This window comes from Hydractinia symbiolongicarpus, chromosome 11, assembly GCF_029227915.1.
Source record: "Hydractinia symbiolongicarpus strain clone_291-10 chromosome 11, HSymV2.1, whole genome shotgun sequence".
In the NCBI taxonomy this organism is placed as follows: Eukaryota; Metazoa; Cnidaria; class Hydrozoa; order Anthoathecata; family Hydractiniidae; genus Hydractinia; species Hydractinia symbiolongicarpus.
Window position 1 is genome coordinate 23,960,726 of NC_079885.1, and position 22,750 is coordinate 23,983,475.

The 22,750-nt window shown below is 33.8% G+C and overlaps 3 protein-coding genes across 3 annotated transcripts; 1 reads left to right on the forward strand and 2 right to left on the reverse strand.

Annotated features, from left to right (window-relative positions):
• Positions 1 to 210: 210 nt before the first annotated feature.
• Positions 211 to 1,333, reverse strand: LOC130613570 (uncharacterized). Its single transcript, XM_057434895.1, has 2 exons — positions 1,320 to 1,333; positions 211 to 850 (listed from the first exon to the last, which is right to left on the reverse strand). The coding sequence occupies exons 1-2, from the start codon at positions 1,331 to 1,333 to the stop codon at positions 211 to 213; spliced, it is 654 nt and encodes a 217-aa protein (XP_057290878.1).
• Positions 1,334 to 4,660: 3,327 nt separating this feature from the next.
• Positions 4,661 to 5,578, forward strand: LOC130614473 (uncharacterized). Its single transcript, XM_057435901.1, has 2 exons — positions 4,661 to 5,245; positions 5,433 to 5,578. Exon 1 carries the CDS (start codon positions 4,774 to 4,776, stop codon positions 5,176 to 5,178), a length of 405 nt encoding a protein of 134 aa, XP_057291884.1. The 5' UTR covers positions 4,661 to 4,773; the 3' UTR covers positions 5,179 to 5,245; positions 5,433 to 5,578.
• Positions 5,341 to 8,506, reverse strand: LOC130614472 (uncharacterized). The gene is made up of 3 exons (XM_057435900.1): positions 7,145 to 8,506; positions 6,670 to 6,804; positions 5,341 to 6,593 (listed from the first exon to the last, which is right to left on the reverse strand). The coding sequence occupies exons 1-3, from the start codon at positions 7,532 to 7,534 to the stop codon at positions 5,658 to 5,660; spliced, it is 1,461 nt and encodes a 486-aa protein (XP_057291883.1). The 5' UTR covers positions 7,535 to 8,506; the 3' UTR covers positions 5,341 to 5,657.
• Positions 8,507 to 22,750: the final 14,244 nt, after the last annotated feature.

The window sequence follows — 22,750 nt, forward strand, 5'->3', positions numbered from 1 at the left end:
TGGAAGTCAATATCGTTGTTATTAAAGGGTCCAGGATTGCTTTCAACGTCACCAGATAACAATAACATTAATTTCAAAGATGCAAGATTGATATTACAGCTGAGACAACACATGAAAATTACTGAAATAAAAAGTTTCAAAAAACTATTGAAGTTGTTATTATCCACCTTGTCAAAAAGCATTTCTGCATGGTTGTGCAAATTCATTGTTTCATTGTCGAAGCAGCTGAAAGTTAACAGCTTCCTGCAAAGTTTTGTTCCGTTCAGTATCATCTTGCGGGAGACCACGCAATAAACAGGCGTCACGAAATGTTTCAGCAACTTTGCGAATGACAGTCTGTAAGTCTTTAAAAGAAGTTGCACCAGATTTATGCAACAGCAATATTCGTAAATAAAAAAGCTCACCTGCGCGAGGACTTGCACTATACATTCTGGACATAATTCTACCATGACCGCCTTGTCTTGATTTCCAAACTTTGTTTTTATTGAAAACAAAACAAAGAAGAATGTCTGGATACATATATTGGCGAGTATCATGATTCTCTGCATTTAACACAAACCAAGCTATTAATTTTGTAGCCTGATCTGCAGCTCTGTCCAGAACTTCTTCAGCCTGTCCTTGCTGAAAATAAACAAAATGGTTATTTGGCATGTGCACTGGCAATCTATGGACAACATGAGATTGTTGGTGCATGTTAAATTCAAATATAGCCACGTGGCAAGAAACGGTAGCAGCGTTGAAAATTAGTCTATCGCATCTGTGTTTCAATAAGCGGACTCTGACATACTTAATTTTAGCAGGGTTTAATTTCGCAAAAACACCTTTTGTACAAACAACCAAATTTCCATTTCTAAAAAAATTTGCCGAAATCAGAAATTTTTAGGATAGTGTGGTAAGCTGTAAATTTATTGAGCAGAATCAAATATTGTACTTAACACACTCGATATTACACTGGATTTCCGTTGCAGATCAGGGAAAAGTAACATGAATTAAGGTAACGCAAGATCGATAATTAAAATTAACAGGTTTGTTTTAACAGAAGAGTCAAGAAAATATTTTCACTGTAATAAATATAAACAAAATAGAGAGAAACCTTACCTACGTTCGTAGTTTTAACAAAAGACTCGAGTAAGAATTACGTAGTTTTAATAGAAGACTTGAGCAAGAAAATGTGTTCACTCTAATAAGTTATAAACAAAATAGAAAGAAACCTAAATAGCTATGTACGTAGTATTGTTAACAGATGACTTGAGCAAGAAAATGTTATCACTCTGAGTAAATAATAAACAGGTTCTTTTCGTGAATAAATACCAATTTACTTAGTCTTTGCCATGATTTATTATATTTACAAGGTCAAGTTTAATGTTTTAAGTAAAATTCACATTTTCTAGAAGCAGAACGTCCTCTTCTAGCTTGTCGGTATTATTGATGTATTTCTCCACGACTGAACAATCAAAATAACGGTCAGGTGTAATGGTAAGTGTCACCTGTTTATCATCTTTTGCGAGTTCAATTGTCCCTTGAAAACCAGTAGGACATGATCTCAGAAGCATTTTTCTGCTGCACTTAAATTGCAAATTTTTCTCCAGGGACCACATCTACTTAGTTATTGCAACTATCTTTGGTGCATAGTACGTACAGTGAAACCGATATCTTTAAAATATCGGGGCAGCACAAAATGGAATCTTTTTTTTTTCTTCAGCTGTTCATGCTGAAGAAAGTTGGACACATTAACATCATCCCAATTCAAATTAACGCTATCTTTGACTTCTTCTATTGTTGTGGAATGAGTCATGGATAGTTTCAGACCATGATAATTTTTAATTGCTAGCAATGGGAATTGGTACCATAATTTTTCTTTAATTTGGTTTATGAAATTATCCCAGACTGTTAAGCAGATGGTATCTGTGGTATCCATGAGCACGCATTCACGCAGAATAATTTTTCTCGGAAAGTTCAAAGTAGATTTTTCTTGTTTTTCATTGATCCATTTCACACATCCTGTAACAATGAAGTCTTGAACACTTTTTCTCTATAATAATAGCCGTATTCCGTCTGTCCGTTCGTGCATCCAAAGCGACTTGTGTTAACCGCGCACGAAATTGCGCATAGCCCTTTGATCTTTTTGCTACGCTATTTTAAAATTTTATTTTAATTTGTCTTTTGCGTAGTAACTACGGCCAAAGTTGCGGACAATTACTTTGCGTTGTCTATTTCATTGAAAATGTTTTAATTATTCGCGCCTTTTTAAGGAAATTAACAGAAACAAGTGTTTAGTAATGGGAGAACAATAAATTGTAGATTTTGTAAGTGATTTTTTATTTGTTCTAAACATGAATGTGAAATTTATTTTGTAAATTTTGTTTCATCTTCAAACCATTTATATTTTTAATGACAACAATAAACCTGGATGTGCTTATTTTTTTGCTGAAACTTATTGTTTTTTAAACTGAACAAAAAGTGTAAGAAAATGTCAAACTTAGTTTTTTAAAAGCTATTTGCAGGGAGGAGCCTCTTTTTTACATCAAACTCAGGCCGTAAAAATGCACAAATTATTGTTAAATATATGAATTTTACGAGAAAGCAGCGTAACACTACTTCCGATAAACTATACTATAAAAAATAAAAAAGTGTAGTTTACACTGCGTCCGTGTATATTTCCAGAGACCATGACTACTGCAGAGTAATTTCATAACAGATGCGCGAAATAATTTCATAACAGATGCGCGAAATATTTTCATTAACAGATGCGCGAAATATTTTCATTAACAGATGGACTAAATATTTTTATTAACAGATGCGCGAAATAATTACGTCAGCTAATTCCCGTGGATTGTTCCACGGGTTAACGACTAGTTCTTTCATATTCTTTGTAGGTGTATCTACCACATCGTCCATTTTGAAATTAACATTGCAAAAAGCTTCAAAAAATTTTCTGCCTCTATTGGAATTGAAAGTTTCCAGTTTCCATTGCTGATATCTTTGTAAATGTCAGTGGCACGCCAAGGGACTTTTTGGCAATAATGAATTTCGGTGTGATACCTGTGTTTGAATTTGACATGACACGAATCGTTGTGTAATCATCCACATTGGTTTTCAGCTTTACATTGAAGTATTGATTACCAGACTTCGCAGTACTTAATTTAGTCACATGAATGATGTAACCGGCACAATCTGTGAAAAGAAAGGGACCTGGTTTAATAGAATGACAATAGAATGAAATTTGCAAAATTGTATTTTCTAGGGGGAATTTTTCAGTATGTAAGACCTGAAAGAGGTATATGGCGTGAAGGATCGTTCAAGGTTGAATGTTTGTGTGAATCCATTTCGTCCTGGGCAACTTCAAGTTTTATTGAACATTTAGGATCTAAAATATTTTTCCCAGCCTGATAAGGATTCTTAGAGAAAGCCCTGCGTGCATTCGAGATTTTCCAACGTTTTTTCCTTTTCCGCTCACCTCCGCGAAGTAACCTTAACTTGGCCATTATATCATCTAAAAGGTTTTGCATGTTGCTTTTCTCAACTGGGTCAGATGTGCTCTTAAGAGTTCGGTGTAGATTGTTCTGATGCTGCGTAAAGCTCTCCTGTTCAAACCTGATAGATTGTGCTGGGAAAGTGACCTTACACCAAACAGGTAAGACGCATGGTAGTAAATTGTTGATTCCAACAGCTCCACTTTTTTGACAATGGGTAAGAGCCTAGAAGATTGTGGAAAACTGCATCATCAAGGGAATTCCACAATTTTGTGTCAATTGACTTCGGCCAAGCAATAGTTTGTTTTCATTTCATAGTGCTAAGATGGTCAGGTTCTGTTGATTGCTGAGAAAGAACACTGTGGGAGTTATCCGGGTTAGCTTTCAGCAGCCGAGACTTTTCAGTGGAATCAACAGCTAGCACATCTTGCAAAACAACTTTACACGATTTCAATGTCCAATGCTTAGTGGAAGGGAGTAACGAAGAATCACAGGTAGCAGGAAGGACAAAGGAGTTAGTAATAACGAAATCGATATCCGGAGGGGTAGTCCTAATACGGTCAGGGTCTATCTCGTTGGGGGTATTATTGTTTAAAAAATGTAACTCTGTTGTAGACCATAAAAATCCCACGGGCCGGCCTAAGCTTTGTCGGAGCGACAGATAACAATTGGGTTGGGGCTGCCAACTTTTACGCGGGCTAAGCAGGCATGTTTTTCATGCCATCCTACGACTCTACCTATTGACCCCTTGCGTGACAGTACTATCTGTCTATTGCTGAATACTTCACTTATAACTGGTGACTGACAATAGGGAGTGTGATGTTACATGTAACAGAAAAATAACAGAAAAACAACACACATACATACACACACAAAACAAAATGAGCAAATAAATAAGAAAATAATTTACAAAGAGGTGGCAAGCCACCGCAATGATGAACTCAACCTGGTCTTTGGAAATAAGCTAGAGGTTGTACTCCTCTAGAGAAAATGCCTCTAAAAACACAATTCTCCCTTTTTACAAATTAATTTATGAAGTTTCTCTATCTAATTTCACAAAACTAGAGTAAAGATTTTCTGTTTTCATTAGGAAATTGTTAAAGGGAAACTAAGGTCAAAAAAAAATGTTGTTAAAAAAAAATTAAGAACGTTGTATAACATCTAAATAAACCATTGAAAAAAAATTAACTCTTAATTTTCATTATTTAGGCTGTTTTAGCCCATTAAAGTTCTAAGGTTTTCTGAAATTAACCGTGTACTCCATTCACGGTTCCTCGTGAACCATACAGAATTATGACGTATGAGCCGCGAGACTCAAAATCACTTAGACATGGATAGCAGCGAAGAAAGTAGTTGTGCTAGTGAACATAGCGAAGTATATAGTTCTGAAACAGATGAAAGTATTTGCAAAGGGTGTTATGATAACGAACCTGAATATACTGAAAGTCAGTTGAAAAACATTTGTTCATCAAAAACTGCGAATGATATTTCAGACGACGACGAAGATGAGGATTTAGACTCAAGCAGGTTAGAAAACTTACATTGGTGTAAGTGTAAAAAATGTGATATACACGAGTTAATGACTGTTGAAGAATGCAAGTGTTGTTTGGAGTTTACAACTTTACTGGGAGAAAAGCTGGAAGAGAATACATGTATTACCTTGCATAAAGATTTTATTATTCTTTGTTTAAATCGCACGTATTAGAGACAGCAAGCATTAGACATCGCAGATATCAAAATAATTTCAAGGATATAAAATCTTTTCAAAACAAGTAAGCTTATTATTCTACCTTTCAAAACAAATATAAAATATTACTTCATATGCGAAAAAAAAATGCGTTCTTTATCTACATAAAAGTTCGTTTACTGAATGTGAGTCAAAGAATATTTAAAAATATATATACAACATTTTGTAAGGCCTAGGTTCCACAACAACAAAACATATTATATTCTTTTTAGACAACTACGCTTTTCAGCATACAGACAATATACGGCTTGGGTGCATTACTATGAAACACTGGGAAAAGGATGTAGAGTTGTTATACCGGCATGCGTTGTGAAAAAAATTCGTGAAAGTTTCCCAGAAAAAGATGGAAAATATACAGAAAATATACAAGCCAAATTTCCTTGTTCTTATAAAAAAAAGTGTATAACAAACAAATCAAATCTACTTAGAAAATCGTTTTACTTTTTTATTTTTTTCAAGAGTGGTGCCGAACCTTTTCCTTTAGAAACTTGTATAGTTGAGGTGGCAATGATTTTTTTTGTTGTAGGAGACTGGCACGAATAAGTACAATATTTTGCTGATTTACCAGGTGAATCAAATCTTCCATCACCAAGAATGGCGTTGTCCGTACCATTTGATTCAAGACGCGCTTCTTTGATGCATTCTTGGAATTGTTTGTTGACAGTTGGAATAACAAGTGTTCTCTGTATAGAATAAAATGTTGTGTGATTGATGAAATTCATTCCAGCAAATTCTAATGGCTTTCGTATCCTATCATATGTTTCACCAGAAAAGAAAATTGTCGCAGACAATAGCAAATTAAATGCTGGTAGTTTCCCGAGTAGAGGCTGGGTATTCCATTTGAAGACATGAGTGTGCAGCAAACATGTGAATTTACAATGCATACTTGTGCCGACATGGCTTTTTTCAACGGTGACTGAGGAGTTGCATTCAGGACATCGAACAAAACTAAATAGTTGTTCCAACATGCTTTCGTAAACTACAAACTTTTTTGCTTTTATAAGATCTATTTTATCCTCCTCCATGTCGTCTTCAGTTGAGCAATTACCAGGCACATATTCTTTATCCTCCCCAATGGCGTCTTCTAACTGACTACTGTCTGCTGTAAGCGATAGAGAAGTGATAGATATATCTGTGGTAGTTTCCAAAATGTTTACATTATTTACTTCAAAAATGTTCTTTTTGGGAGTTGACGTAGCTTTAACATTTAATTTGTAAGTGGGGTCCAGTTGACAGGTATCTGGTGAATATATCTCTGGGAATTGGGCGCTAAAATCATTTCTTTCTTCACATCCTGTTTGAGCTGCAACATTTGAAACGGCGTTTCTAATACAACACTGAATTCCAATGTCTTTGAAACGCTGTTCAATAGACTAAAATAAAAAAAAAATTACACTTGGATACATCTTTCAATGTCACCAACCTTGTTTCCAGGATTTATATTCTTACCTCATTTTCATTAGAACAAAGATCAATTGTTAGCCCAAGTTGGTTTGTACTTGAATTTTCCGTGACGCATGATGATGTCGGTAATGTCTGTGAAAGTGTGGTTTCTTTGTTTTCACTAAGTAACTTCTTTACGGTCTAGAATAAAAAAATGAAGTGTAGATCAACCCTTATATTTTTCTTCGAAGTCCAGCCAGGTGCGCATGAAAACTTAACCTGGTTTTCATTAACATTGATAACAAAAATAACATATGATAATAAAAAGTAATACCATTCGTGCATTTTTCCAAATTTTATTAAGAATTTTTCATGGAAATTTTTATAAAATTTCCACTTGTTTTCACTACTTAAAAAAAATTACGAAACACATTTATATTTTAATAACAATATAGAAACCAGGCTATCTAATTAAATATGTTCGCTAAAAGAGTTGTACCAGAAAAGGTTGAAATTAAAAAACATGATTTTTGTAACTCACATGTAGGCATTCTTCCTGCATTTTTCTTTTTAAAGATGAATCACGTTTTAATACGGTAGTGCCATCCATGTTAATAGATTCGTAAGTTTCGTGTTTAAAAATAGTTGGAACTGCTCCACAAAGTAGCTCTTTCCGTTTCGATGGTATCCCCGTTAGACGTCCTTTTAAATCATCTTTTATGCAGTCAGGATGGAAGTGGTCTTCACATACAACTTTATTTTTCCCAAATGGAAATGTTTCTACATTCAATCCAGTACCAATATTATGCAACCATTGTGCTGCGCGAAAGTTCTCAGTTGTATTCACTGGCTTTGGGATCATGAAAAAACTTTTTTTAGTAGTTACTCTCCCAGTGGTTTGCGAACATCCATATGCCAGGCAACTTGGCATTTTGAGTAGTAAAGACAAAATGTACAATTATAGTTAAGAAGTAAAATTCATCTTTTATGTCTTCATACATCAAATCAGGCGAACCTTATAGTATGGTTTTACTTACTCACTCGCGGATCATACGTCATTGCTCTCCATCGTAGAGTTTTTTATGTACTCTAACGGAGATGTAAATAATAACCTTTTTACACTAAAATCCTCATAAAAATACATTTTTTTTGAAAAAAAATTTAAGGTATCTTTTTTAAATAGTATAATAAACGTTTTTATGAAAAAAAAATTTTTGACCTTAGTTTCCCTTTAAAACTGCATCATTCAATTTCCAACATTTCCTTATATTCCTCGACATCGCCTTGTCCTCTTCCCCTGAAAAGTCTTGCATCTGTTCTCAAATCTGCCAAAATCAGTGGGCATCTGTTACTAAGAGATTCTGTCGACCCTTGTGTGTCTAAGTGCGTACCAGATTTAAAAGCTGGAAATTGGAAAATTAGTGAGGCAGTTCTTTCGGCGGATAGTCATCTCAATTTCAAAAGGATTTTAGGTTTGCATCAGACTGGTCGAGCTGGCTTAGGGCTCTTAGACCACAAAAATATACCACCGAAAGGCACTTATACTTACCGAAAGCTTGTTTTCAATATCATTGAAAAAAATGAAAATATCTACCATGCCAGAGCTGTACAGTTGCATTTGCAAGGCAATTGCACAAAATAGTGCTCTTATGTGAAAAATGATTTATCTTGGAGAACAATTCTTTCACTGCCACAATATCTAACTTCCTTTTGTATAGGGGCAACCTACGACACCCTTCCCTCTCCAACCAATCTTGTGAGATGGGGAATTGAGAAAGACAAAGTTGCATTCTGTGCAAGAAACCATCCTCAAATATCTCTCACATATTGGGTGCATGTAAGACCTCCCTTACACAGGGTAGATACACATACCGTCATGACTCGGTTTTAATAGTTTTGGTTAAGGCATTAAAAGAGTTTTTGGTATCATATAAGGTTTTCAAGTGCAACAAAATTAATTTTATTCCGGCCGGTCATACAAAGTGTCCAGGCCTTCTTCACCTTGCTTCCGATTGAAAAATACTGTCAGATTTAGATTCCGTTTTAGTTGTTCCACCATACATTGCAATAACACAACTACGCCCAGATTTTAATATATATATATATATATATATATATATATATATATATATATATATATATATATATATATATATATATATATATATATATATATATATATATATATATATATATATATATATATATATATATATATATATATATATATATATATATATATATATATATATATATATATATATATATATATATATATATATATATATATATATATATATATATATATATATATATATATTCACAGGTGGATACATTGCAATGATAGAGCAGTAATTTTCTGTGATAACCGCCTTATTAACAGTCACGAGTCATATGTTTTCTTTTTAGAAGAGCTGAGGTAAGAATATTTTAACGAGTCAGCAAGGGGACTTGACTACACTCAGTCTTGTCTTTGGACAGTGACGACTCCACTTATTACCCCAGTCAAAAATAAAACAAAATCAAATAAAAATTAAGTTAGCAAGGGGGTTTGATCAAACTAGGTCTTGTCTTTGGAGAGTGACGACTCCACTTATTACCCCAGTTAAAAAAAAATATTAGCAGGGGGGTTTGATCACACATGATCTTGTCTTTGGAGAGTTACGACTCCAGTTATTACCTGAGTTAAAAACAAAGAATAGCACAGTTGAACAGAAAGTGGTCAAAGTTTACTTTAGGAAGATAGGGATGTCTAGTTTCTGCTGATGACCTTCCGCGGACCTCTTCGAGGTGACCCAGCTAGACATCCAGGGTACTTAGGTACAGAAATATGGATCGAAACCTACCTGACCTTAGTTAAAGTTCTGTTCATCTTTTCAAATGTGTTGTGTCTTTTTTTTTAATTAATTGTGCTTTTAGAGGCATTTTCTCTAGAGGAGTACAACCTCTAGCTTATTTCCAAAGACCTAACTGGTTGAGTTCATCATTGCGGTGGCTTGCCACCTCTTTGTAAATTATTTTCTCTATGACTGCTTGTGGAGCTGTTGGTGATGAAATAAACAGCGTCCTTTTTGCTGGAGATGGCGACCAAGCACCAGGAGATGGCAGATTGTCTGTTTACCGGTGTTGTTGGTTTTTCTAGTTCCGATACTTTTGTATCTCTCTTTATAGTTTTTACTGGGATTTTTGTGTTGACACTCATTTTAACAACTAGAGAAGAAAAGACAGTCACATAAAACATTAACATATCAGGGAGACATGTGGATGAGGATAATTGGCATAATCAATTGAAACAATTTATTTCAGTTTCATTAACGGTTCACATTTAATTGAATTCAGTATTCAGACTAGTATTCAGGGACTTCCTTCCCTAGCAACCCACCACCCTGCATAACTTTATTAAAAGAAATAAAAAGAAAACAATATTCTTAACTTAACTTTTTGCTCAAAACTGCCTTTATTTGTTTATTTTCTGCCCAATCCTAATATCAATAGCCTCGTGATCTGTAAAAAATACACTTTTGACAAACACTTGCACATCATATTTTAAAAAAAGATTTATTTACATAAACATGGTCTAAAATCGATCCAGCTATGTGTGTTGGCTCTGTAACTAATTGGTTATATTCACCTAAAATGTGATCCAGTTGTGAATTAGGTTTGAGGTTGAAGTCTCCCATGATGAAATCAATTTCATTAGCAATACTAAGATATTGGACAAACTCATAGAATGTTCTTATTTCACAATCAGATTTTCTGTATAAAAGTAATACATTGATATCAATAATATTTGTGGTAATCTTGAAAATTGATGCACCATTTACTTGAAACTCTTTTTCTAAGTTGCAATCAATGTTGCAATATGCTGCAATGCTGGAGTACTTATGAGAACTGTTATTGCACAGGATTGTAAATTTTCAATGGATACATCAGTCTGTTCATTGTCTGTTAATTGAGTTACTGTGCGGAGAATAAGGTCCTTTTCTAGAAAACGAAGATCTGCCTTGATATAGGCATAGTTGATAGACAAAAACCCTGGTTTAGAAATTTCGAGTTTCTCATTCATATCTTATTCAGAACGTTATTCTATTGTTCTTTTTTCTGACCGTGCACAACTCAATATCACATTGCGCATATTAAGCAAAGTTTCATAAGAAGTTGAGAATAGTATATCATTAAAGTTATTATTTTTATGATATAGAAGTATTTTTTAACAAATAAAATGTTTTCGTATAATGAAAAGAGTTATGTGTTATAATGTTACAAAAAAATTAAAACGTAAAGTCCAGCTATTCTCGCATAATTACAAAAAATGTTAAGGGAAAAATGTTTTCGATTTTTCTCGACTGTTCATATATATAATTTAATAACGTGAATAAATTCATTTTTGTGTCTAGGAAACAAGATTATCATGCTTAAGTAAGTGCGGAAATAATAATACTATAACCTATTCCCACATGTAGCTACTGCATTTCGAAATCGCGATGTGCTATAAATCAGTGTGTCAGAACAAAAATTTGTTACCAACATTTGCTATAGGGTAATAGTAAAAACAAATAAAAAGAAAATATAAACCGAAAAGCTTCTGGTAATTTTAACTTCTGTGTTTTTATTTGTTTTTACTAGAACAAAAATTGATTTTCAAGTATCGAGATGCGATAAAATGCCAGGAGATAATTGTTCTATAGTTGGATGTCATACTATTCGAAGAGAAAAGGGGTAGGGATATTTAATTTGCCCTCCGCGAAAGTTAATAGTAAAGAATAGAGAAGGGAGTGGCTGAATGTGATAACAAAAGGTAGGGAGCGCAATGAGAATTTTAAGCTGTAGATAAAAAAACGATCGAGTTAACAACTGCGAAAGATACTTTCATGCGAAAGATATAATTACATGTAAGTAGCGTACCTTGAAAAATTACGAAACATATCATGCGGACCGAAATATAAACTCTTTTTATAATAATATAATATAATAGAATAATTGTAGACTCAGAATCATACAAATTCTAAGATTATTTACTCAGACTCAATAGCCTCAGGATAGAGGCTGTCTAAATTCTTTTTGCAGGAATCAGCTACAATACAAGAAAATCTCTGAACAGTTATGATTGACAAACCGACTTTTTCATTATTTACTGCTGTAGTTTCAACCTACCTTTACTCTTGCAACGTTTTTCTCAAATTCCGCACATAAACGAACCTGGTTCAATCTATAAATGAATAAGAAATTAGCTGGATCTTTTTAAAAACTACAGTTTTATTAACAGAAGTCAGATAAAGTTTTGCTAGCTAGCTTGCTAAGCGTGAATTTATGATAATGCATTTTCTTAAAAATTACAAAAAGTACTTACATTTTCTGCGATAGATTCTTTCATCTTCTGGTATTTCATTTTCTTCTAAAAACTCTAAAATTTCATCAAAATTGTCGTCTAAATAGTAAAAAGTTTCTTCTATATGCAATGTTTTCTCTTGTCGCTCTGCCATTTTTGAATCAGCGTGCACGGTTAGCTTAAAAATGCGCACTTTCAACATCAGCAAAAAATTGATCTTTGGCCCTTTGAAGTTTACCGATTTTCTAAACCAGGGTTTTTGTCCATCAAATATGATATCGGCAACATGTTTACGTAAAGATCTTACGTTGCACAACATCATAGATAATACTTTACTACTTCCATCAAAATGTTCATTGTCTGTTATAAGATTGTGATTTTCCCGCAAATATAGGTATTCATTTTTAACTCTTTCATCAGCAGAAATTGCTTTGTTGCTGAATGTTCCAGTTAAAAATAATCCTTTAAAAGCAGGGACATGGCTAAGAGCAACTTCTGACCACTGTTAAATGATTTTTGTTTAAATAAATCAAAACTCACAACAACTTTGTTTAAACTGAGACCTTTAACTTTATGTACTGCGCATGCCCATGATAATGCAAAAGGAAATTGTGTGCGTTTGATTACAGATGCTGCTTCCTTTTTAGAATATGTTTTTACATCTACTGTGTTGCGTTCAACAGGTACAGCATCAAATCTTCCAGCCATTGGATCAGCTGTGTTTTTTATTATGACCAGCATTTACAGAATCAAAATTTACATAAACCGCTTTAACGTTGTTGTTTTGCCATTGACTGTGAGTAATAGTTCCAATTTGGCCATTGATCAATTTATCCGGTATATCAACATTAGAGGTATGTAACTGAAAAGTGAGTTCATTAGTTTGGCTTTAGCTCAAATTCAATATTTCGTCATAGACATGTTTTGGCACACCTTTTGGAACCTGATCAATGGCCTTGATCTCAACAATTTGATTAATAACTTTCAGTATCATGACGCATTGTGCAGTCTTGCTGGTTCATTTTCTGCAAAAATATGAAGAGCGTCTATTGGATAGTTTTCACTCTTTCTACTCGGGCAACTTACGGACAGTCTCCAAATATTTCGGGAAAAGCACGAGTATACCGCGTTTTATCATAATCTTCTAACGCGTTTTGCTATCTGACGTGTTTTTTGTCGTTTCAAATTGTGAAGAAGACAGGAAGGTGCCGTCATTTTTAAAAATGTATTTTTGTGTTGTTTTTGTGTTGACAGAAGTGGTTGGTTGTATATTTGGCTATCAAGGTATTTGTGATTACACAGAAAAACCAAGGTTGGTCATTATTTTTTATTTATTCTGTATATTTGAACTTTCCTAACTTGGCTATAGCTAGCTAGCTTTAGACAGAATTATATATATAGATAGTTAGCTAGCTATAAACTCTTCGTGTAGTTCTTAGATTACTGCAAATTACTTAGCTAAATAGTTGTGGGTCCTACCTCTGTACAAAAGAGTAGCTTAATTAGAAAAGCATTTTAGCTAGTATTCTTTTGCGTTAGATTGCACAAAATCTGCCACAAAACTGATTGTAAAAGATGATCGTTTTCGAGACTGTTTCGACATACAAAACGAGCTGTTAATTTTAGACTTTTGTAACTTAGAAAGTCAAGCTAATGATGTTGAAAAAGTTTAGTACTTGAGACAAAAACAACATCTCAAATTAATTTGAACTAATCTGATTTAGCTAGCTATATATATTTTCCATTTATAAAAAACTTTTTTTTTTCAAAAGAAACTTCGAACGTTTTTAAACTATAGCTAGCTAGCTATATTCTTCTAAGTTTTGCATATACAACATTATTGTGTATAAAGCCAGTCAAAGAAACAAATACTTAGATATGTTTTTAAGAATATTAATTTCCTTCTTATACCTAGTAATATATATAGTACTAGTCGATAAGGCCGGTGAAAAAATCAACTCAGAAGGAAAAAAATATTCTTTAAGGTGTTTTGCTGTCGTCAGCATAGCATATACAAAAATATTTTTTTGAAATTTGTTTACACGTTGCTTCCAATGTGCAGAGCTTGAAATGCTCATCAAAATAAAGAAAAGGAGATATAAGGGTTTAAAAATTTTGCTGATGTCAGCAATGGCCAGTCAAACCCCCCAAATTTCTGTTTTAGAAATTTGAATACCTGTTGCCTTTAACGTATAGGTCTTTAAAAGCTGATCAAGAAAATGTATCGGATCATGTACTTTTGACAAACGGTTACGGAGATATGGTGGTTTAAATGATTTTTGATGACGTCATCAACCTGTCCATTCCGAAACGGATTCGGGGACCCAGGTTTGGAAAAATTACCCAAATTGGTCATAGATGGTCCCTATTTACCCACGCAGTGAAAAATCATTGACGTCACCACCTCGTTTCGAAGTTATTTGGCCTCAAAGTTTTCAAAGCAAAGGTGCACTGCAATGGTTTCAATAATCTAATATACGATATTGACGTTAAAGTAGTGTTATTGACGTATTTTCCTTTGGTGTTGAGTCAGTTATTTCGATAGCTTGTGTTTTTGACAGTTCTTCCGTTCTACTAATCTCTTTCAATTTTTCAAGTGTGAGATTTTCTTGCTTAAAAAACCTTTTCTTTTAGGCGGATGAGCGACATGTAAATATAAATTAATCACGGACTTCGCTTGTTGCATTTTCGCCAAAATCACATGTTTTAGCCAGAGATTTCAATCGAGTAACATTATTAATGGTTTACTCAGTTCAGGAAATTAAAGCATTCCAATTACTCACTCTGATGATATCTCTTGTGCAATGAACAGTCTACTGTAAAAGTCTGGGTATTTTCTCATTTCTGTTTCTCATGTCTCCAAACCTCGTTTAAATTCATCCAACATCACTTTTGGTTTGTTAAATAGGAAATGAACCATAATGTCTTGAGTAGGGAGGATTCGATTCTTATCCTGAAAAATCAAAAATTTTATTTAATAACCCTTATGTATATATAATATATATCTCTTATAATAATACAGAGAATTCCATATTTTTCAACTAAATTTCAAAGTATTCATATAAGTATATGGACATAGAAAACACTTTTAGAATTCTTTATCTTCTTACTTTTAAAAGATAATCTTGTGCATGGTTATTTGGTACATTGCACCATGAATGTCTCACACCAAGTACTGGTCAATTGCTCTGGAAAGGTTTCCTATACCAATGCCAGTTTGAACAATGGAATGTGCAACAATTTTGCCAGCTGTTTCTAATAAATCACTGCCTGCAATTACTGGATTATAGCATATAACTGCGACTGCGTTTTGATCAATAAACAAAGGTGAAAGCCCTTCTGCACCATCTTCAAAGGCACGAAATATATCGGAATAAAATTCTCTCTTAACACCATCTGCATCTACTCCTGCTTATTTTTTTACACGTAGTGTATAATAAGCATCAAAGTCATGGTGTTTATAATATGCCAAAGCGTCAGTTAAAATGTATTCAGCTTCTACTGTCAAACGCTTTGGACAATCATGTAAAATTTATTTTGCAATTTACTTAGTGATTCATTAAGGCTGCTGCAATGATTATTATTCACGTCATCTTTTTCTTCAGCATTAAACAAATCATTTACCAATTCTTCAAACTCATTTGTAGAAGAAAAATCCTCAGTACTATAAGAATTGCAATTTTCTTGAGGTTCAGCAGCTTATGAGTCTTTAGAGCAACGGGGCATCATGCTATCAGTATCAAGAGCACTACAATGGCCAGTTAAAACCTCAGTATTATCTCTAGTAGCTTGTTCTTCACTGTTTGGTGTTGTCAATGGAAACTTTTATCTAAATAACTTTCTCGATTTTTCTTGAATAGCCATTTCATTATCTTCTGGATTAACATCCAAGTAAACGTTTGCTAATATTATTTCCTCTCGTAATCAACTTTTATCAGATTTGTGCTCCTCTTCATCCAAATGAGCAACGAGAATTACGAGATCTTAGGCTTCGCTAATTTTGTAGGTTTACTTTATTTTTTAGTCGATAATGATGATTAGGTAATCTTTTTGCCTTTTTAACTCTTTTAGAAAATTGAATTGGCGGGGACGCTGAAAGAAAATAGCCAGCTTTATATGCCTACATAACTCAGCCTTTCTAATACAAATAATGTTGATTCAAAAATCAGAGGCACACACAGATGGTATATACTTCGCTTCAAATTTTTTCCTGTAATTAGCAGATTATTTTTGATCATTATCTCTTATCTAAACTAGAAAAGACTTACGTTCTGATAATGTGCTAGCTTCTGTAGCACCATTGTGCCCTCCTGCTTTCTATTCTGTGTTGTTGTTGTGAGAGTGAAAAAGTTCTGTTGTTGTTGATGATTGTAGATTCAACTGTGACGTAGCGTTGCTTATAAGTTGTTGTGTTCTTCCACATATATTTGAAGTTCTTTGTTGGTGCTGGCATATACACTGTGAAAACATGTTGCTTTGATTGGCCGCCATTTTGATAAAGTTATTCATCAAGCAAAATAGTAAACAACACCAGGACCCACGCCCTAAGTCTAAACAATGAGTTTAAAGTCTGAATTTGTGCGAAGTCTGAAGTCTGAATAGACACTCTGAAGTTTGAATTTGTTAGTCTGAAGTCTGAAATTCTGTAAAGTCTGAAGTCTGAAGAATCACCCTAAAGTCTGAGTTTTATAAGTCTGGATATTGCACCATTTGAGCCGCCATATCTTGCTCCCTTTTTTGTTATAAAACTCGTGGCCAATTGTTATGTATTTATTATCACAAACAGAGAGAGGAAGAGCATACAGTAGTTCAACATAACAAAATAGATCTTTTCAAAAAAAACAAATTTGCTCTATACAAAGAAATACAGTGTGTATTTTACAGAACCAATATTTGATATAGCGACATAACAATACGATGTACTGAATTGTTAGTAAATTAACTTGTATTTCAGGGTTTAATGTTATTTACTGGTATATTTTATTCAGTTTGAATATTTGAACAATAATAAATCCTAAGTTTCCATGGATTTTGTTCTTGTTACAAACACATTCACCTGCAAAAAGTTGCAACATGAACAACCATTAGTCAGAATTTTTTTTCTCACCAAAATGTCTTCCCTTAACACTATTCGGTGCGGTTCTCCACTAACGGTTTTTTTTAATAATTCCTTTATGTTATGTTTGATTGCTATGATACTGACTGAGTTTCACTATTTATGTATTAGACACCTGTGTGCCAAATGTTTTGGTCCCATACCTCTTAGGGGCTTTGAAATTGGCTATTACTCGAAACTACCCCTAAAAATCTGTATGAAATACTTATAATCAAAAAAATATAATAACTCTCTTTAGGATTATTCTTAGAACTTGAAACTTACAGCACAACTTTGTTTCATCAAGTAAAATTCTTCTGTACATTATTCCGATTTCCCCATTTTTTCGAATTTTACCCGAAAATCGGGAAAAATCGGAATTTTTAGAATTTTTTAGGCGAACCTTGTAAGAACCGGAATATATGTTAAAAAACTTTTATTTGGCTTGTAGAAACTTCAAACAGAAAGTGAAAATTCACTCTAGAACTAAAGGAACTGAATTTTAACTTGACAGTGGTATTTTGTTTAAATTTCAAGCTTTCGTTATAATACCGCATAGGGTTAAGGTATTTTTTCAAATGCTAATTGACTATTTGTCTTTATGCATTGTTTATTATTGTTTTGAAATATGGTGCGTCTTTGCGACTCCTGTTTATTGTCATTGTATTTTTTTTAAGAGAATCCTTGTAAGAAGTGAAGTTTTTGATACCATGCAGAATCTTCAGAATCTGTATAATCACTAACCACTCGTCATTACACAAGTTTTATGACAACAGCTAACTGTTTTGTCACTTCATTATCAACTTTAGATAGTTATAACAATAACGTAGTTCTACATACTCCACAACTCAAGAATTTATGTGGCTAATCCAGACTGGTATCACTGGGTGCCACATTAGACTCACCAGTAAACACGGCAACAAAAAGAGCACAAACATGTCTCTGGCAAAAGGTATCGTTCGCGGTATTTATATGGTACAAGTTCTACAGTTTTTCCGTTACCAGGGAGATTCACATTTAATAGCGTTAACTCCTTGGACGGTTTGATAACAGAGAACTGTCCAAACGTACGTAATGAATGAGGAAGTATATAACAATGCGCGTTTGATGAAATTATCTGCTTGTGGCGTGTAACAGTAGGTTAATCAAGAAAATAATCAGGGAATTTCCAAGCGTCCTAACTACTGTGTTAGAGCATGATGCAAACGACGTTATTGAATTTTACTTTTAATGAAATCTTGCGTGAAATAAAGAGTTCCAACGAATTTAAAGGGGGGAAAACAATATATGAACTTTCTTTATTTCTTTTAGTTTAAACATTTTCACAGGAACACAAAAAATATCGTCTTTTTAAGTGCGAAACGTTGTGTACATGTTTCTTTTATAAAATGCGAACAGACAACTATTAAATTTTTTTGGAAAGTTTCTTAATTTCTATACAAAAAAAAAGATTAAATAATGCCTTCGTTTTTTATTCATCATTTAAAATTGTGTCTTTTTCGTTGAAATCGTCAATTTTCAGTTAGTTTTTCGACAGACTAACCTACACGATATTCGTCTGTTTGTAATTTCTCAACAACATGTGGTAAAAGAGATGTCTTCTTTCGAGATATATTTACTACCGCCGTAGCTATACAAGTTTTTTTCAACTTAAGGTCACGTCGTATAAAAACAAAACATATTTACAAACATGGCCAATTATCTTGTTATGGCAGGTGATAATACCTAAAGATGTTTTTGGAAGACGTGCACAACTCAATTTCACATTGCGCATATTAATCAAAGTTTCATAAGAAGTTTAGAATAGTAATCATTAAAGCAGCGACCGCGGCGCGATTTGTAAAGTGGTCGGACCACATAATATAGTGACTAAGGAGGCGGCACCTTGGTTGGCGCCGACGGGCCGAGAAAATTTTTACTATAAAGACCCTTCAGATTGGCTAAAACAAGCATCTTTAGCTATAAGCTACAGCAGAAATGTATGTCAAAATAAACTCTTTGCAGAGGAATAATAATTTTTTCTCACAGAATATCAATAAAAATCTATTTTACATTTTTCATAAAAAGTAATAAAAACGTTACAAATCGCTTTCTGTAAAAATACCAAAAACATTTTGCCTAGATGGATGAGCCCTTACAAACTCATTGGCAATATCTATTAAAGAAATCGTATCTAAGATTTCCTTGTGTACGTTCAACAATGACAAATCGTTGAACCTTTTCTGATTCATGCTAGAACGTATCCAGGTTTTCAACCGTCTCATCGTAGAAAATGATCGTTCCGGAGTAGCGGATGTAGCTCCCATTGTTAAAACCAATCGTATGATGATGACTACATTTTTTATCAATTTTCGTTTTTCGGTTGATAACGACTGTACAACATCTACCACATCGCTGAAGTTGACAGGACTGGATTCACGAAAGATAGTTGGTAGCAACTCTAATTCACACAACAACGATTGATCGTCAAAGTCATCACAGAAACTTGCATTAACGGTCTTCATTTCTTCTTCGGCTCCAATTCTTTACCGCTGATTGCTGACATTTTTTCTTTCTGAAGTGTTATGGACAGATTATCTGTGTGAGCATAAAGCTTGCGTCCTATATTCAGACCAAAATAGAATGAAAATGACTCCATCTGCTTTTTACACCCATTAATCCTCGACTTCGTTTCAGCGTCTAGCTTCTCATTTACACTCTCGTTCCACAACGCCATCAGTGGTTCGTAGTTTTCGATGATCTTCTTGAAACAGTTCGCCCGAATTGTCCACCTTGTTGTACTCAGCTTATCCAGCTTTCCTGCATGTTTATCAGTTCCTAGGGTTCCTTCAACATTTGCAGTCAGCTTACCAAACATGTTCTCCCGTTTCGGTGAATACTTCACTAAAACACAAATTTCACCAGCAGTTCCCATTGTATCTCGGAGGATCTGACACTCTTTAGTCATCGATTTGACAGCAAGGCTTAAGGAATGTCCTTGGCAATGGGTCGCGATGGCTTTTGGCTGCTCCTCTTTGATAATGGCCCCATTATGTTGCTTGCCCCGTCATAGGTTTGGCCTCGACAATCAGATAGGTTCAATGAGCACCTCAGCAAAATATCTTTGATGGCCTTGACGATAGTTGCGCTTCGAGTATTGTCAAAAGCCCAAAAAATCTTCATTCACATTTAAATCGTCATTCGCTGATCGTACACAAAACGAAAGTTGTTCGGCATTACTTACATCAGTGCTCTCATCTGCCATCATAGAATAAAACCTGCGCTCTCGAACGGTATCTAACTTTTTCCGCAATGCTTGAGAAGCCATCAAATTCAAGAGTTCATTTTGCACATCATGGTGATTGTACTTATGTCCAATTTTTCCATTGATATGATCCATTACGCTTGAATCTCTACTTCCGAGGAGATAAAGAAGTTGGGTGAAGTTGTCATTGTTATCGTCTCCTTGAAGAGCAATGCCTTGTCGGCCAAGGTAGCGTAAACATCTAATGACATCAAGGAGGTACTTTCGTTCAACCTGTCTCTCGTCGGTGAGAATGTTGTCCATCAACTCGCCAACGTCTGCACAGTGTGGTAGAACCAAGTGCTACGAGGAAGCGGTTTTGTGGCATGATGAGCTTTGATGACCTCGGAAACTATCAAGAGCATTCTTCCAATTTGAAAATCCTTTTAAGGTGAAGGCTGTGTCCTTGTTTGTTTGATCCTTCAAGTTTCCACGCTTTTCTTGAGTATGGCAATAGAAACACACCACAGCATGTGCGCTAAAACAATAAAAAAGATATTTAGTTGGATGCATTATCAAAAATATAAAATTAATGATTGAAATGATAGTCCGTTTAATTTATAATATGAAAAAATAAAAAGACGCTTACTTTTCAGCATAGTGTAACCAAGGAAAATCTTTAGTCCAATGTGCTTGGAAGCTTCGTTCTCTAGTGCCATATTTTTTCTTAGGAAATGGATAAGTAGCAGGAGGATGGAAAGGTTTATCGGTAGTTATTTCAATTTTTGTCTCTGATACTTCGTTTACATTATGTACGTTGATGGATGTTTGATTTGTAGTAGTTTTGTTAGTATCATCCTTAGAATTTTTAAAATACTTTGTCAACTTATTTTAATTCATTTTTATGCAGAAAATAATCTCCTGTGTTTTTAAATACTCAGTTGCGTGTTTTCACTTTTTCACAATCAATGCGCAATGTAATGTCTTCATATTTCATAGTAATGGAAAAGGTGAAAAAGAAAAGTTTTGCCTTTGTTATAGTTCAATTGTTTATTTTAATTATACAGAAAGACCGTTAATGTAATGCTATTTTATTTGGAACAAGAACTCTCAAATCAGAATGTTCTAGCTAAAAAAAATTATTACTTTTTATGATATAGACGTGTTTTTTAACAAATAAAATGTTTTCGTTATAATGAAGCGAGTTATGTCTTATAATTTTACAAAAAAATTAAAACGTAAAGTCCAGCTATTCTCGCATAATCGCAAAACATGTTAAGGGAAAAATATTTTCGATTTTTCTCGACTCATATATAATTTAATAACTTGAATAAATTCATTTTTGTGTCTAGGACACAAGATTATCATGCTTAAGTAAGTGCGGAAATAATAATACTATAACCTGTTCCCACATGTAGCTACTGCATTTCGAAATCGCGATGTGCTATAAATCAGTGTATCAGAACAAAAATTTATTATCAACATTTGCTATAGGGTAATATTAAAAACAAATAAAAAGAAAATATAAACCGAAAAGCTTCTGGTAATTTTAACTTCTGTGTTTTTATTTGTTTTTACTAGAACAAAAATTGATTTTCAAGTATCGAGATGCGATAAAATGCCAGGAGATAATTGTTCTATAGTTGGATGTCATACTATTCGAAGAGAAAAGGGGTAGGGATATTTAATTTGCCCTCCGCGAAAGTTAATAGTAAAGAATAGAGAAGGGAGTGGCTGAATGTGATAACAAAAGGTAGGGAGCGCAATGAGAATTTTAAGCTGTAGATAAAAAAACGATCGAGTTTACAACTGCGAAAGATATTTTCATGCGAAAGATATAATTACATGTAAGTAGCGTACCTTGAAAAATTACGAAACATATCATGCGGACCGAAATATAAACTCTTTTTATAATAATATAATATAATAGAATAATTGTAGACTCAGAATCATACAAATTCTAAGATTATTTACTCAGACTGCATTTTCTTAAAAATTACAAAAAGTACTTACATTTTCTGCGATAGATTCTTTCATCTTCTGGTATTTCATTTTCTTCTAAAAACTCTAAAATTTCATCAAAATTGTCGTCTAAATAGTAAAAAGTTTCTTCTATATGCAATGTTTTCTCTTGTCGCTCTGCCATTTTTGAATCAGTGTGCACGGTTAGCTTAAAAATGCGCACTTTCAACATCAGCAAAAAATTGATCTTTGGCCCTTTGAAGTTTACCGATTTTCTAAACCAGGGTTTTTGTCCATCAAATATGATATCGGCAACATGTTTACGTAAAGATCTTACGTTGCACAACATCATAGATAATACTTTACTACTTCTATCAAAATGTTCATTGTCTGTTATAAGATTGTGATTTTTCCGCAAATATAGGTATTCATTTTTAACTCTTTCATCAGCAGAAATTGCTTTGTTGCTGAATGTTCCAGTTAAAAATAATCCTTTAAAAGCAGTGACATGGCTAAGAGCAACTTCTGACCACTGTTA